The 15,424-nt window shown below is 25.4% G+C and overlaps 1 protein-coding gene across 3 annotated transcripts in view; it reads left to right on the forward strand.

The window, feature by feature from the left end:
* The first annotated feature begins 1,624 nt into the window (after positions 1-1,624).
* The window catches only part of LOC129971155 (serine-rich adhesin for platelets-like), a 30,511-nt gene continuing 16,711 nt past the window's right edge, over positions 1,625-15,424 (forward strand). The window contains exons 1-4 of one of the 3 annotated variants that reach the window (XM_056084659.1): positions 1,625-1,766; positions 5,067-5,141; positions 5,809-5,881; positions 10,238-10,305. In XM_056084659.1, the coding sequence (XP_055940634.1) occupies positions 1,722-1,766; positions 5,067-5,141; positions 5,809-5,881; positions 10,238-10,305 (261 nt within the window). In that variant the 5' untranslated portion in view covers positions 1,625-1,721. Of the gene's footprint in view, positions 1,767-5,066; positions 5,142-5,808; positions 5,882-10,218; positions 10,306-11,695; positions 11,836-15,424 lie in introns of those variants that run through there. The other 2 variants (XM_056084661.1, XM_056084660.1) reach the window with 2 other exon arrangements.

Genomic DNA, 15,424 nt, shown 5'->3' on the forward strand with positions numbered 1-15,424 from the left:
TTTATATAAAAATATCTGAGTCATCAGTTTTCTTCATAGACAACCGTGAAGTAACGTAGAATGTCCGTTAATGTAAGTTTATCAGGAGATTTTGACACATCCTTTTCGAAAGCTTTTGAATCCAAAGGGAATTTTTTTCACTAATATTTTAGATTAGATATGTGAATTAGGGATGACGAATATTTTACGAGCGGTTATTACGTAACCAATATCATAAAGTCACAAATGCCAGTGATCAATACTTTTCAAAAAGGAGTGTGATTCAAATCCTTGATACGATCTTACTGGTGATATTTCGATTACAGGTTTTGGATCACGATAGAAGGTAACAATCGATACGATATCACTGAAATTTACCGGAGTGGTGACTTCACCGGAAAGTAACAATCGATACGATCTGTCCAATGGAAGCTCTCGAACAAAACAGAAAAGGAGAAATCTGTGAATGGATTGAAAAGTGAACGGACCGGTTATTGGAATAATCGTATCACTGAATTGCATATCACTGAAATTTATCGGAGCGGTGACTTTACTGGAAAGTGTGAAGTCGCCGCTCCACTTCATGTGGTGATCTTGACCTTCAGATATTCTCATTTGATGATAGACTATTCCATACAAATCCTTTTTAATTGCTTGTGACTTGACTTTGCATATATTCCGTTTACTGCTGGCGCCATCTATTGTTAGAATATAGAATTAAATTAAACAATTTAAAGAAATGACATATATATTTAATTCAAATTTTTCAGAAAATGGTTAACTCCAATAAAGAAATTACATAAATAGTTTTGAAAAAAAAATCAAATTTAAGAAGTAAGCTGAAATAGATAAATGAATTCAATCACACGTTACTTAAATTAATAAATTAAGTATTAATTACAATTAATAAATTTTATATTTAATATTAAGTAATAATTTTTAATTAATAATATGATTGAAATAACAGATATTCGTAACAAATATTAAAAAATATCAATAGCAAAATTATTTGTTATTTAAATAATCGGGGATTATGCATCTCTAATGTGAATGAATGCATGGTACTGTTATGTTCCTTTGAAGTGCAATGCTTGATGAATTTGGAATCATATGGAATAACCCGAATCTTTAAGTAATTCACTCCCTCCACACACAAATTCGAAATTATGGCATGTTTTTTATATGAATTTGATACTTAATAGTATTGCGTCAACAACGTTAATAGGAATAGCATGGCTAGTAAAATGAAATGCTTTATTAATGGGATTTGTGTTTTTGAAACATCAGACATCGTTTCTTTTCTGGAAGAATAGATCGGTAGAGATGAGCATATTTGGATTTTTAATGGTAAAATCTGAATAAAAACCAGATGATGAGATGAATATCGCATCTCATCATCTTATTATGATTCAGGATTCATCTCAAATCAGCCTTCATATTGTTTCAAAAAACGAGATTTGAAATACAGGATGATTATTGCTATATAATATGTACGGATTATTTTTTCGGAACTCATGTCAAGCCAAGAAAACGTTATTATCACACAGCTTTGTTCCAATCTGACACAATTCCAAATATTAAAAAAAAAAATTATAATACTGTGCAATGTTTGAAGTGAAATGAATAGATTTATAGAGATTTCATTTTTGTGTTTATGTACTGTTACTAATGTTTTATGATTTTTAAAAAAAATAATTTAATGTAATATTTTATTAAATCTTGGATAAGTTTTGATCAGTACAATGTCGGAAAGGTATATTCGCTTTCATGAGGACCGGGACTATGAGGTATTTGATACTTGTTTATATTTTACCCTGGAGTCATTTATTTGCAGTCGGAGATTCGCGGCAAATAAAGTTTTGTTGATTAGCATATCGAAAATTCTCATCATCATGTGTGCTTTGATATCTTATTTACCTGTTGTTTTATCTTCATAATAGTTTTTATAGGTTGATTGGTTTTTAATAATAAGAATATATAAAGTAAATAATTGCAGATGATGAGATATACACAAATTCGGTAATTATATTACAGTTTAAAATCGATTTTTTTATAAAATTCTTAGCTTGTAAAGAAATCCTTTTCAGTTAAAAATATAATTCAAATTTGAAAGGACTTCTTTATGTGTTTGTGTTATAAATTAGCCTTAGTTCCTAATAATAGAAATAAAATTCCTGCAATCAATTGAAGTAATAAGTTGTCATGATAAAAAATAAGATTGACTTCAAGATATTTTAAATAATTTCAAATCTTTATTTCCACTATTACATTGCTAGTTTATATATTTCCATTGAGCTAGATCTGAAATAAAAGAAAATACATAGATAATATAGAGGTCTATTCTGTACTGTGAATTTTCTTTTATTTGCATCTGTGAATCTGCTAATGGGCTCTATACAAGCTGCATGTAACTTTCATTATGAAATCTTTGCAGTTAATATGATTGTTAAAGAAATAGCTTCATCTTTCAAGATTAGTTAAAGCTTTGGCTCTACTAATGGAAAATGTACAAATACTGTTCATTTCAGTATTCTGAGACGATCACTTTTCGACAATTCTATCTCATTAAGGTGAGAAACGTGGAAGGATGAGCACATTTCCGGAATTCGTCATTTGTTGACCTTGATATCTGCCCTATTAGATACTTTTTTGTTCAATTTTTTTTTAAAGTGTATGTGAATATCATGTTGTTTCTGACCATATTATTTTAATTCGGACTGCAAGTAATCCGAGTTTATTTTATTGCTAAATGCAAACATCCCCTCCATTCATCTTTCCTCTCACCTCTATATTGATGAATTAAACCCATCCTAACACATGCACAAAAACGTGGATGGCTTTAGAATCCGTTGTCAAACCATAAATATGTATGTGTAAAGAATATTGGTAAAATATTTTTTAAAAAATTTGAATTTACATTGTAATTGAAATATTTTTAATTTCTTCATTAAAATATCATTTTTGAGAGAGTTTTCAGGCAGGAAATGCATAATGTAGTAATTTAAGATAATTAAATTATCATCTAAAATTACCTTGCAATTATTAAATACTGAGCATTGCAAGTTTGAAATAAACATTTATATTAGAATTTCTTATTTTGCTCTATTTTTCCATCTAGTTGTAACAAAATAAAAGGAAATGCTTTATACTAATATTAGATTTGCAAATAAAAAATTAGTCCCTTATCTTAAATAATTTTTTTATGATATATTGGATATTTATGAAGCTCTATCATTAATTTGCTTATTTACTCTCATACAGTAGGTGTACCACAGAAAATTATCTTTTTTTTGTTACGTGACTGTAAATTGACATCTTTTTTTTAATTTTTGGATAAATATCTTATTTGATGTATCATGCATCTAATTTTTAATATCTATTAACAATAAGATGAGAAAGGTTAGTTAAAAAATTATAATTGCATTTCATGGTGGAAGATGATTTCATATTTTGATCATATAGTTAGTTACCTGTTCTAATAATAACTTTACTTTCTCCGGATTCCATATGGGAAGAAGTCTTTCGACATTGATGTGGTTCAAAGTTATTGTTTTTGACTTATAAGCTAATTTTTTTTTTTGTAAGTCCATATTATCTTTATGCTTTTTGGTAATTATATATTCATTACATGTCATTGATGAACTTAAGGGTTAATCCCATTTCTGTGGGAATCAGTCAATAGAATAACATAGCATATTTGGCAATTAATTGCTGGCATGAGGTTAATATACTTTTTTATATACTGATCTAAATAAAGCTCTTCTTTTCAAAAAATACTTTTTCAGAGTTGTGCTGAACATCTATTTGAATTTTTCTTTGTTAGAATTTTTAAAAACTGTAAAATTTAGAATTAATGTTTTATAGTTTAGCATTTTACTTGGTTCTCTTATTGAATTTTTATTTTTTCTTCCATTACACAGATATAATTGCTTATTTTATGGTTTCAAGATCAATATTTTCATGTTTTCCCCATTTTGATTCATAGCGTAATATTATAAACTGAAAAAGACAACACTATTTAGCATTAGATATACTGAATCACTAATTCCTAAAAAAGGTTGAGCTTTTCTTCTGATTATTACCGCTATATTCGAACTAAGAAACAATGTATAAATTTACATTGTAAATGCGTTTAACAACTTTTACTCACCTAATTATATTTTATAAACTGGAATATAGTGGAAATCCGTTATCAATTAATATGGCTTGTGAATTTAAAAAAAAAATCTTCAAAGATTTTGCTTAGTAAAAACAACTTTAAAGCTGCTCTTACAAACAATGATAAGCAATTAGTTTCCATTATGTACTAGCAAGTTTTTTTTTTTCTGGATACTTCAACTGTTTACTATGAGATGGAAACCCATATCATAATATGGGTTGATGTTCCAAGATACACTAATCAAAGATTTCCAAGTAGTCTCTTACCTGAAAGTTACAAAACTGTAATTGTGTTTTCTGTGTGCTTTGTAGTTGTATTGATAATATAACTTTTTTTCTGTTCATTTATTACAAAAGTCTGAGACCTCAAAAAAATTGAACTATATATATATAGTAAATTCTGAATCATCTATTTTGTTGTTTATGCACTATTGTTACTCCTAAAATATTGTTAAAAGAATTTCATCCACAATAGTAAGGGTGTTTTAATATTAGAAAATATACACAATCATTTATATTTTTTCTAAAAAAGTAAATTAGCAAATTATAAATATAGAAATTTACTATTTATTAAATCATTATTGTATGTGTTAGCTCTCTCTCTCTCTGTATATAAAAGGAATTCAAAATTATTTTGTATTGTAAGAAATTTACTGTAATGGAAAATTTTACCAGGCAGAAATTCTTATATCCAATTTCATAGCTCATAAACATTAGGAACTTTTTAGTAATTGACAAATTAAGTGTGTTTGAACCATAGAATCCTATTATAAATTAAAAACATTTGGATTCATGCAATAATTTAAAGTGTTTGTTGAATTGTTTTTCTTGAGTGAAGTTTAGCTTTCAATAGCTTATAAATTTCTTTTTGACTACACATTTTTTAATGATTTGCACATTTTTATTTTATTCAACATATTAAATTTCAGAGCAAAAATATTGACAGTTATGATGATGGATTATTGGAACTGGAACAGTCATCTATGACACAGCCTATATCACAGGTCAGCTTATGCTTTTAATTCTATAATATACTCATTTTTTAAATATAAAATTTGTATTGAATCATCACCTTTACATTAATATATATATATATATATATATATAACAAATGACAATTTGAACTTATATATCTCTAAATATTTACATTATGCTGTTAATAATATCAATTAGTATTATAGTGATTCAATAGTAATTAAATTAATAATATTTTCTTTAAAGGTGCATGGGAAATAAATTTGATTTTAACTCAAGTTTAAATATTAACTTATTAATTTTTTGTGTCATATTTTTAATGTGCGATTCCTTAAAAAATGCTTATAACGTAGTAATCTATAATCTATCTTGTCAAGAGCCAAATTGTGCATAAATTTTTTCTTTTATTGATATATTGTTAAATACTTCAATTAATGTAGTAGAATCTTTAAATGATAATCTATGCATTAGCATAGTTTGTGTGACTCATTAAAAAAATGTTCAAATTCATCTTTAGATTGCCTATCAGGCATATGAGTCAGTTTAGTATTATGCTGTTTCTATTTTATGGTAACATATAAAGTAAATTACGTTTCCTGTAAAAATATATATAGATATAAATTTCCCCAGTTTTTATTTTTTGTAATCATTTTTCATATATTTCCAGAATATCTTAATAAATGCATTTTTTTTTAGGATAATCTTGGTTATCAGTTACTTCAGAAGCAAGGATGGAGTAGTGGTAAAGGTTTAGGCCGTGCTGAACAGGGTATGTCGAAGCATTTAATTATTTTTTCATGCTTTGAAAATTTACTATGCAGTTAATTTTTTAAATTTAAATATTATAAAAATGAAGTTCATTTTCATTTCTGCTTAATTTCTGTGAACTGCATATTTAATTATAATGACAATGGTACTTTAAATCTTTCTTTGGGTGTATGCTATTCCTGTATCTATCTCTGTTACTTGCACTTTTGGTTGTGAAACATTCTGGTTAAGAACATTGTATAGATATAGGTTATTATATGTAAATGTATATATAGTGAAACTAAAGATTATTTAAAGCTAATTGACATCAGAATCCTCTTAGATAATGGAAAACTTGATTAAAAGTGATTAAATTTCAAATTTCTTAGATTTCCTTCCTTCTTACAAAGTTCTCCAAAATGTTTATCTGCATTTATAAAAAAAAAAAAAAAAAAAAAATTGCAAGAGCTGTCACATATCAAATTTATTGTCTGAGCTATTTGTTCTTGAATTTATAAAGAGGAATAAAATATACATGGCATTTAAAGTGGATAAATATTTCTGTTTCAATATGCAAAAGGTCTAGTGGTGGATTTCCGAGTTGGCAGACAAGAAGGTTAATAACATTTTATTAGCTTCCTTGCCGAAAAAATAGAAATATAAAGAATATAAATTCTATAAATTTGAAATGTTAGAATAATATTAATGCTTTGCCAAGTTTAATTAGTTTAGTTCTAATCTGTTTCATTATATTCACTTATTCATTACACTGCGTTACTTATAAACACAGCCTTTTAATTTTATTATATTGCTTATCACCTAAATCTACTTAAAAAACTAAATCTTATGTAAAAACATAAATTCCACACTATCATTAGTTATCATTGCTTATAATAAAGATAAGTGTGTGTGTCTGTGTATTTGCAGTCTGCAGGCAAAACTATTTGACCTAAAACTACTAAAGTTGGCACATACATATTTTAGAGGTTGAGAATATGTGTCCCAGAAATTTTAATATTTTAATTTTCTTTAATTAAAAAATTAAGCAAAATTTTGGTCCACTCTTTTGGAGATAAAAATATCACATTACAAAAGTAATTTTTACTTCATTTTAAAATTAAAAAAAACTATCTTTTCAATGATTGCAATTTTTTAGCATTTTAGTTTTTTCTACTTTTTAATAAAAAGCTATAAAATTTATAAAAAGAAAATATGCACATTTTTTAAAGAATAGTCTCTAACAATATATTTCATATAAAATAAAAATAAAATGTAATTTGCATGAGTACATTATGCTTGCCTGGGAGAAGTTAGACTTTATTAGTGTATTGCCATCAAGTTGATAAAAGCTCAAATTAAAAGTTAATTCTTACTGGAAACTAAACATTAAAAAGTGTGATTTTCAGCATATGTTTGTTTGAAATTAAACAAACATGAAATATGATATTTTCTAGTAAAACAAATGCAAGAAAATATTTAACTTAAAAAACTTTTAACTTTTAAAATAATTTTTAAAATATCTATATTGTTAATTCAATAATTGTATAATATTTGAAGCAAACAGGATTTATATTTACAGGATATCATTCCAACTAGGTGCAATAGATATTTTCTAAACAATTGGTACTAGACATATACAATTAATAATGAAAATGATCTAAATGAAGTAATAATTATATTTTATGTATTTTGAGTAATAAATGCTCTGATGAATTACAAATTTAAATTTTTGTACTGTTGTCATAAGAGTCATATTTAGTAAAATATTTTTGGTACAATAATGTTTTAAATAGATGAAAAAGTTCACTCTTTTGCAAATTAAAACTGAGTGAGTTATGAAAATGTAGATGTTACTATTTTGTAAAAACACATGATTTTAGATATTTCATTGACTGATTCAAGGAAGATATACTGAAATGCACCCAGAATTTCTGTAGGGATGATTGGCCTAAAATAATATTTTTGACTGTTCTAAAATAGTGGTATTCAGAATTTCATAACTTGGTCAAATTTGTTCATAGAACATTGGAATTTTTTTGATATAAAAGTTAAAGAATATTTTATTGAATATGATTTCTTAGAGCTAAAGATTGTATAAAATTTAAACATCATAATTTTTTAGAAGTGATTTATTGATGGAAACAAAATGAGATATTATTTATATCATTTGAATCCTTTTGAAAGTAAAATTAAAATCCAAATTTTTTGATGATCCAGAGAAATTGCTTTTGAATAATCCATTGTGACTCTGCATAAATTATGGAAAAAAAAAAAAAAAACAAAAAAAAAAACATATTCTATAGTACACATAAGACTTCAATTCTGAACAGTTCTCTATTCTGTTCTCATATTTTTAAAAGAACAATTTTAGTTTCAAAAAAAAAGTTTTTATATTAATTAAAGCTTTATCACTTTGGCTTCAAATTAAAGCTTAAATTTTAGGGATGGACAGAAAATGAGAGAAATGCTTAGTAAAATGAACATAATGTAACACTTCTAAAATAGCATAATTATATATCCATTGAAGTTTAAATATATTTTGCTGAAGAAAATTCCATTTAAAATTTTAGTGACTATTAATCCTTGTGAACTAGCCTTTCACAAAAAGACTAGTAATAAATAAATGAAAAACATACAGTTTTTGCAAAATTATAATAATAAAAGATTAATCTAAAATAAATCCTTGACATGGTTGATTAAATGAAAAAAAAAAAATAATAATTGTGAAATTAAATTAGTTAGTTCCATAAAAGAGGAGTCACATAATGTGGATTGTCTGGAGTTGCAGAGATCTTGATTCTACCACTAGATATTTCTTGGCAATCTGAAACATATTTTATCTATGTATTTAAAAAATGGGTAGTAAATATGAATGAGATGTTTGGAATTGAACTTTAAATGTGTGAAAAATGATTATATATGAGAGATTTCTACATAGTTTCCATAGTTATAGAATCCACTTTACTGTTTATTGTAATCAGTTTTTCTTTATTCCTTCCTTTAAAAAACCCCAATTTATTCCACTATAACCACTTTTACATTACCATAATATGCAGTACACATAGTTGCTAGAATTGTGACACAAGTCTCAAATCACTTGACAGTCAATATGTAATTTGTGAGAAGACCTACATGTAGACCTCCCCAAAAACACATTTTTACCATTATATCTGTTTGTTTTAACAACTAAATAATATCTTGATCTAAATTGATGAAATAAGGTATATGGCCTTTATATCACATTTGGAGATTTCAATCAAACATTGAGCAAAATCATTTAGAGGATATATGACTATCCAAATATAATTTTGTGATTACAATTGCAGTTCTATTTTAGTTGGTTGGAATCAACAAATCTAAAATGCAAATTTTGTTTTTGGGTACCTATTGCTAAATGCCATGGATTAATTGTCAAAAAAACCCCAAAAAAACAACAACAAGTATTACACAATAGATTTAGTAAAAATTCAGTCAAATTCATGTCAAACATCAATATTTCATAACTATCTTTCGTCAATACCATGAAAGGTATTCAATGTCTTACCACATCTGATTCACTGTTTTATGAAGGTGGAGGGTAAAACAATTTTATTACAGATTATGCAAGAAAATTGTAGGCAACCACACCCACTTCTTTTATATAATACTTATTATTTTTTAACAATGACGATTTTTTTTCCAGACATTGTTGGAACAAAAGCAAGAAGCATATAATGAATATTTATCTTAAGTGTTTCTTGTAAAATCATACTTTTCTTAAAAAAATAATAAATAAATAGCTTTTTTTTTATTTATTAAATTTTTCTCAAGATGAAACATTTTTTTTTGTTTCTATTAAATACCAGTTATATTTGGGACATTAAGTGAAACATTTTTTTTTGTTTCTATTAAATACCAGTTATATTTGGGACATTAAGTGAAATGACATATTAATACACTCTTTTATTAAGTATTTTTTTAATCCCAAACTAGTCATGAGATCTTTCCTTTTTCAAGTAATAAGTTTTTTTGTTCATACTAAAAAAAAAAAGTATCTAATTTTTGAAAATTTATTATGACTTTTTCTCTTTATTTTGTATAAAATGAAAAGATATAATTTAAAATTATTAAATAAAATCAATATATTATGTTTTATTCACAAACATAATTAAAGGGAAATTAATAATTAAAGATTTTATTAATATTGGAAATTACTCATTACATTTATTTAAAATTGGTCAGACATTGAGAATGTAATTACTCTACATTATGTATTTAAATTTTTAAAAGATTGTATATAACCTTGTGCTATCCCTTTGTAATATTTTTACTGCAATATTATGTTTCTTTGTGGTTACATTCAATCTTTTGCTTTCATAGTTATTTCATGACACTTTAGGTCGCCTTGATCCGCTCCCTATTGTCATGAAGGAGGACATTATGGGCTTTGGACGAATGGAGATGGAGGTAACTTTAATTTGCAATGCGAATGAACTGTTCTGTAAGAAATCTGCAGAAAATAATCTTGTCATTTGCATTACAGGATACATTTTTTCTTGCTAAAAATTATTTTTCAGAGAAGATTTGTTGGTAAACATGTTTATTTGGATCCATTAACCCTTATTTTTGATACATTAAAGTAAATTCAAGAAAGTGAAAATTGTGTGAGTATGATGTTGTTGCCATGAAGATTATGAAGATCAACCACCATCTATTTTGTTTACTAATGTATTGCCCAACATTAGTTTGGTATATTGAAATATAGCAGCATGCAAAAACGCTAATTAATTATTAACTAAGATTTAATTTAGCTATTTTCTTTTACCTATTTCCTAAAAGAATATAAGATTATGATTGCCTACAAGCTTTTAATGGGTAGTTCTTGCATAATTTATACAAGGAAAATATTGTGAGTAAAATTAGTTATTCAAGGTGCATGTTTGAATGCCAAGTTTCAAAATTTCTCTGTTACTGCATTCAATATGCATATAAAACTAATCAATTCTACTTAAAGTAAATCTTTTTGTATTAAAAAATTAGAACATATATGTTTGGAGTATTTCAAAGTTTTATGTACACCTTAAATTAAGTCAAGTAAGTTCCTCAAAGATGAATTTAAATATAATAATGAAATTAAAATTAGGAAAAAAATAAAGGAAATGTAAGGATTTAAATACCTTTTCAGTAGTTTTAATTATCCTATTAAGTTCTAATTATCCAATTTTAGTTAAATTTAAATGTTTGTTTAATTAAACCATAAAAATTAGGTTCTTCTGTTTCTTTTGATTTCATCACATAATTTTAATCACACATGTATTTGTAAATCGCACAGCAACAAACATCAAAGAAAATATGCAAGAACTGAAATTTTGACTTATATTTACTCAGCATTTACTATCGAATTGTTAAATGTATTATTTTGATTTTATTTCAAGATTTTATGCAAAATATCAAGCATTTTTCATGACACTTGGGTTTTGGAATTATCATTTTTATTTTTAATGAAATGCTTTCTACTTGATACTTTCTTATAATAATTATAATGAATACAAATTTTTTATAATTTTCTTTTATAGCTTCTCTTTTAATATTTTGAAATTTTTGCATATGTTTATTGTTTCTTTTATATGTAATCAATTATTCCTAAATTTATCCCATAAATAAATGATGTTATATTGGGATATTTTAATTACTCTAAACAATGCAAATATTTTGTGAAAAATGAGTTATGGCTAAAATTAATTTATGTATAAATTTTTACCAAAGAGTGTCTACTTGGCAGAATTTTGTTCTCTTCCTTTTTCATTGTGTATGTTAAAAGTTATTCATAAAATCATTCATCTAACTTGTCTGGTAGGGGATGAGACCAACTGTTGTCATTGTGCGAAGTGAAATTTTTTGTGCTCCTTGAGCTTGAAGCCTCGAAGCTTACTCTTGAGCTGTAAGTGCTCTTTTATGAGGAACAAGAATATCACCACCATTCCAATCATTCCTGAGGTATAACCACTCAACCGTTCAGCCATTTCATATACTTACTGGGAAAATTAACGAATGCTAAATAGAATGTATCACTTTTATAAAAAGAGCAAGAATGTTTTATTTGAAGAAAAAGGGATTATTCATCTTTTTTTTCTTTCAAATTTTATAACAATTGATTTTATGATTGTAATCTTGATGTTGTTTAAGTATTATAATAAGAATTTTCAAAATATAAATGATTAAAATACATTTGAATAATAATTTTAAAAGAATGAAAAAGATCTGGCAAATAATTGGTTCAAATTTGAGACCAATAAATATAAATTTTTCTAAAGGAAAAAGGCATGTGAGAAAATATAAATTTTTATGTATTTTATTGCAAATTTCCTTTATAAGTATTAATACAAGTTCTTTTGTATGAAAAATCTTGGATATTACATGTATGACTTTTTTATTGATTCTTTTTATAGTGCTTTCATTTTAGATTTTCAATTATTTTTTTTACTTAATATGCAGGAATTTTTAGATCATCTTTGAATTCAGTAGAAGTTTTGTTTTTCTTTTCTTTTTTTGAAAAGTTTTATAGTGATATTGTTTGTGTTGGGTTGTTGCATGATGTAAGTGATTTTAAGGGCAATTGAAAATACAGGGAATAAAAAGGGACCTGCTAATTAAAGAAATAGATCGCAGCATTAGTACATTTTTAATAAAATGTAGGCACAATTTGCATTCAGATTGTTGACTTTCATTGTTAAGAATATGAGTTCTTACCTGAAGTTATAGGACTTCATGCCTATCCACTAGTGTTGATTGCTTAAAGTACAATTTTTCCTGTATCTGATAATATTGAACTGCATTTTTCATTTTATGTTTGAAAATAAATAAATAGTGAATAACACCAGCAGAAGATCTCCATGCAGTAATTTTCTTTGAACGGAAAGCTTCTTTCTTACATTTTGACAAACATGTATAATCACCTTAGAATATCCATTTTTTTCAGTCACAGTTGATTGACCCTTTTATTTTTAATTTTTAAAGGGCATTTCCAAAGATTATTCTTTTTTTTTTCTTCATCTATGTATGATGTACACAGCTTTTGAACTTTCTTACTTTTCTTATTGTTGTTAAATGTTTTACACAGTTGAAAAGTGTTAATTTATTGTGGCTTTTCTTGTAGATATTATTTGATTAAATCTTAATGCATTTTAATTCAGAGATAAGGGAGGATTGTTACAGTGTAAATTTTGTGGTCTCAAGTTTTCTGAGTTAAATTTTGCATACTGACAAACAGCTGATTTTTCATTAGTAGTTTCACCCTAAAATGCATCTTCATTGTAGAATTTTCTAATTTGAACTGTTAAATTTATAGCAACTTTCATTGACTGAGTTCTATGATTAATCTGATGTGGTAATGCTCTTTAATGCCCATTCTTATTGAATGAAACAAATATTTGTAATGTACCATTTTTTAAAAAATCTTAGCAAACTGTCTGAATTTCACATCAACTTAGCACTCCTTTTTTTTTTTTAACAGTTAGTATAAATCTAATGCCATTGATTGGCTATTACATTTGCAACAACCCATTACATGAAGAATGCACTATATTTCGAAACTTCTCTCAAATTGCATTTTTAACATGAGAATATTTTTTTTTGTCTGTTAGCAGTGCAAATAATTTTATATTAAAGTAAGGACATAATTATATTATGTATTTGAAATCTATAAAATATTACATGTCATAATTTATGTTATAGATATGGCACATTTCTGCTTGTTTATAATGGAATTTTATCATTCTTGTGATTGATCAATTTTTTTATGTAATAGTTTTACAATATTTTTAATATCTCGGATACTTTTTTTTATTCATTGTAGTGTTCAATTATACCTACTTATTTCACTTCTCAGTATTTATGTTTGGCAGAGTTCATTATTTTATAAAGTTATGTTATGAGCAACAAAAGAATTTTTGTTGTTCCAAACCTGTCTGTATTTAGTATTAAATATTTTCAGAAATATTTTTATAAATTTATTTTTTTTGTGTTTAAATTATATGTTAAAATTCTCAATAGCAGATGCCCTGAAGAATAAATAATTATATTTTATTAGATTTTATTTAGTTAATGCAACAAATTATACATCTTAGAGACATTTAGTTATATTGATGATGTATGCCTTTCATGAAATTGCTACGCATTAGTTTTTCCATAAGAAATCTCTACTTAAACATCAATTTGTTATAGAATTAGCTATATTTGAAGCTTAAGAATTTAATTTATTATTTATTCTTAAGTATGTAGTAATATCCCTGTTCATTATTAATGAACTGTTCTTTAAGCATCTTTATGTCTGTTATTTTTGATTACCAGTTAATTGTTTAAGGCATAACAGTACCCTTTTTCAATCTTTTTTTGTAGAAAGTAATAAAAAAATTGAAGTCTTTCCTGCAAGTTATAATATTAATTTAATTTTAATAAAAAAATCAATTTATCAAGTACTATTGTTATTATATTTTTTAAAATTGAAAGTTTTGAAGTTCCTTTAAACTCTTATAAAATGCTTGATTTTAAATATTTTTATTTCAATTGATTTTTTTCATGGATAATTGCCAACAAAAATTAGTAGGAAATTGAACTTTTGGCTCTGAGTAAAAGTTTTATAATTATTTTTCCGGCTAAACTGAAGGAGGGGGGAGGGGATGTTAACTTTGGCATTAAAAAAAAACTACTACTCTCAAACTTAAATCCACTAATTCTTATAGTGCATATGTATGTAAAAGTATCTACAAAAAATTTAAAATTCTATCTTAAACAAATAAACAAACAAAAAGCATTAGCAAATAGAAAATACTTGCATGAACAAAACTAAAAAGACTGAGAAGAATGTATTTAAGGTTTGTAAGTGCATTAAATTAAAACTAATAATGCTTGTAGAACTCTAATTTTTTTTAATATGTTTGTTCTTAACTTAAATAATGCACAAATACTTCATTTAAATTTAATTCGCTCAAATATATTTTTTCTTATTCAAATTATGCTCTTGCACAATATCAATAATATTAATTACATCTTCAACAGATTATTTTGTTTAAGCTAAAAACGTTTTCATAGAAATTTTGAAAATATTATACTTTTATAAAATTAATATAATAATTGCATAAACTAAAATTAAAAATTACCATTGGTATTCATAAAACTTTCTTTGGTTTTAAATTTTCCTAATTTCGTTGAAGGTTTTTTCTCCAATTTTACTTATTTTATTTCAAATATTCACAATAATATAATTTTATGCAATCATCAGTTTTATCCACAATTACGATCAGTTTTATTCACAATATATCTATTCAAAACACTTTCATTCTGGAGTCTCACACAAGTATCTGCAAAAAGCTGATTTTCTGAATTATTATTTTCATTATTCTGTCATCTTTTTGAAACATTATGTGTCAGTAATTCAAGGAATTTTTCTCACTGAAGAATGAATAAAAAGAATCAAAACACTAAATTGTAAAACTTCTAAATAATAATAAACTTGGTGTAAAAACTATTATTGGTCTTGAAAAAATTCTTTTAATGCACATGGTAATGAAAACACAAAAAATTAAAT

This window comes from Argiope bruennichi, chromosome 6 (assembly GCF_947563725.1).
Source record: "Argiope bruennichi chromosome 6, qqArgBrue1.1, whole genome shotgun sequence".
Lineage (NCBI taxonomy): Eukaryota > Metazoa > Arthropoda > Arachnida > Araneae > Araneidae > Argiope > Argiope bruennichi.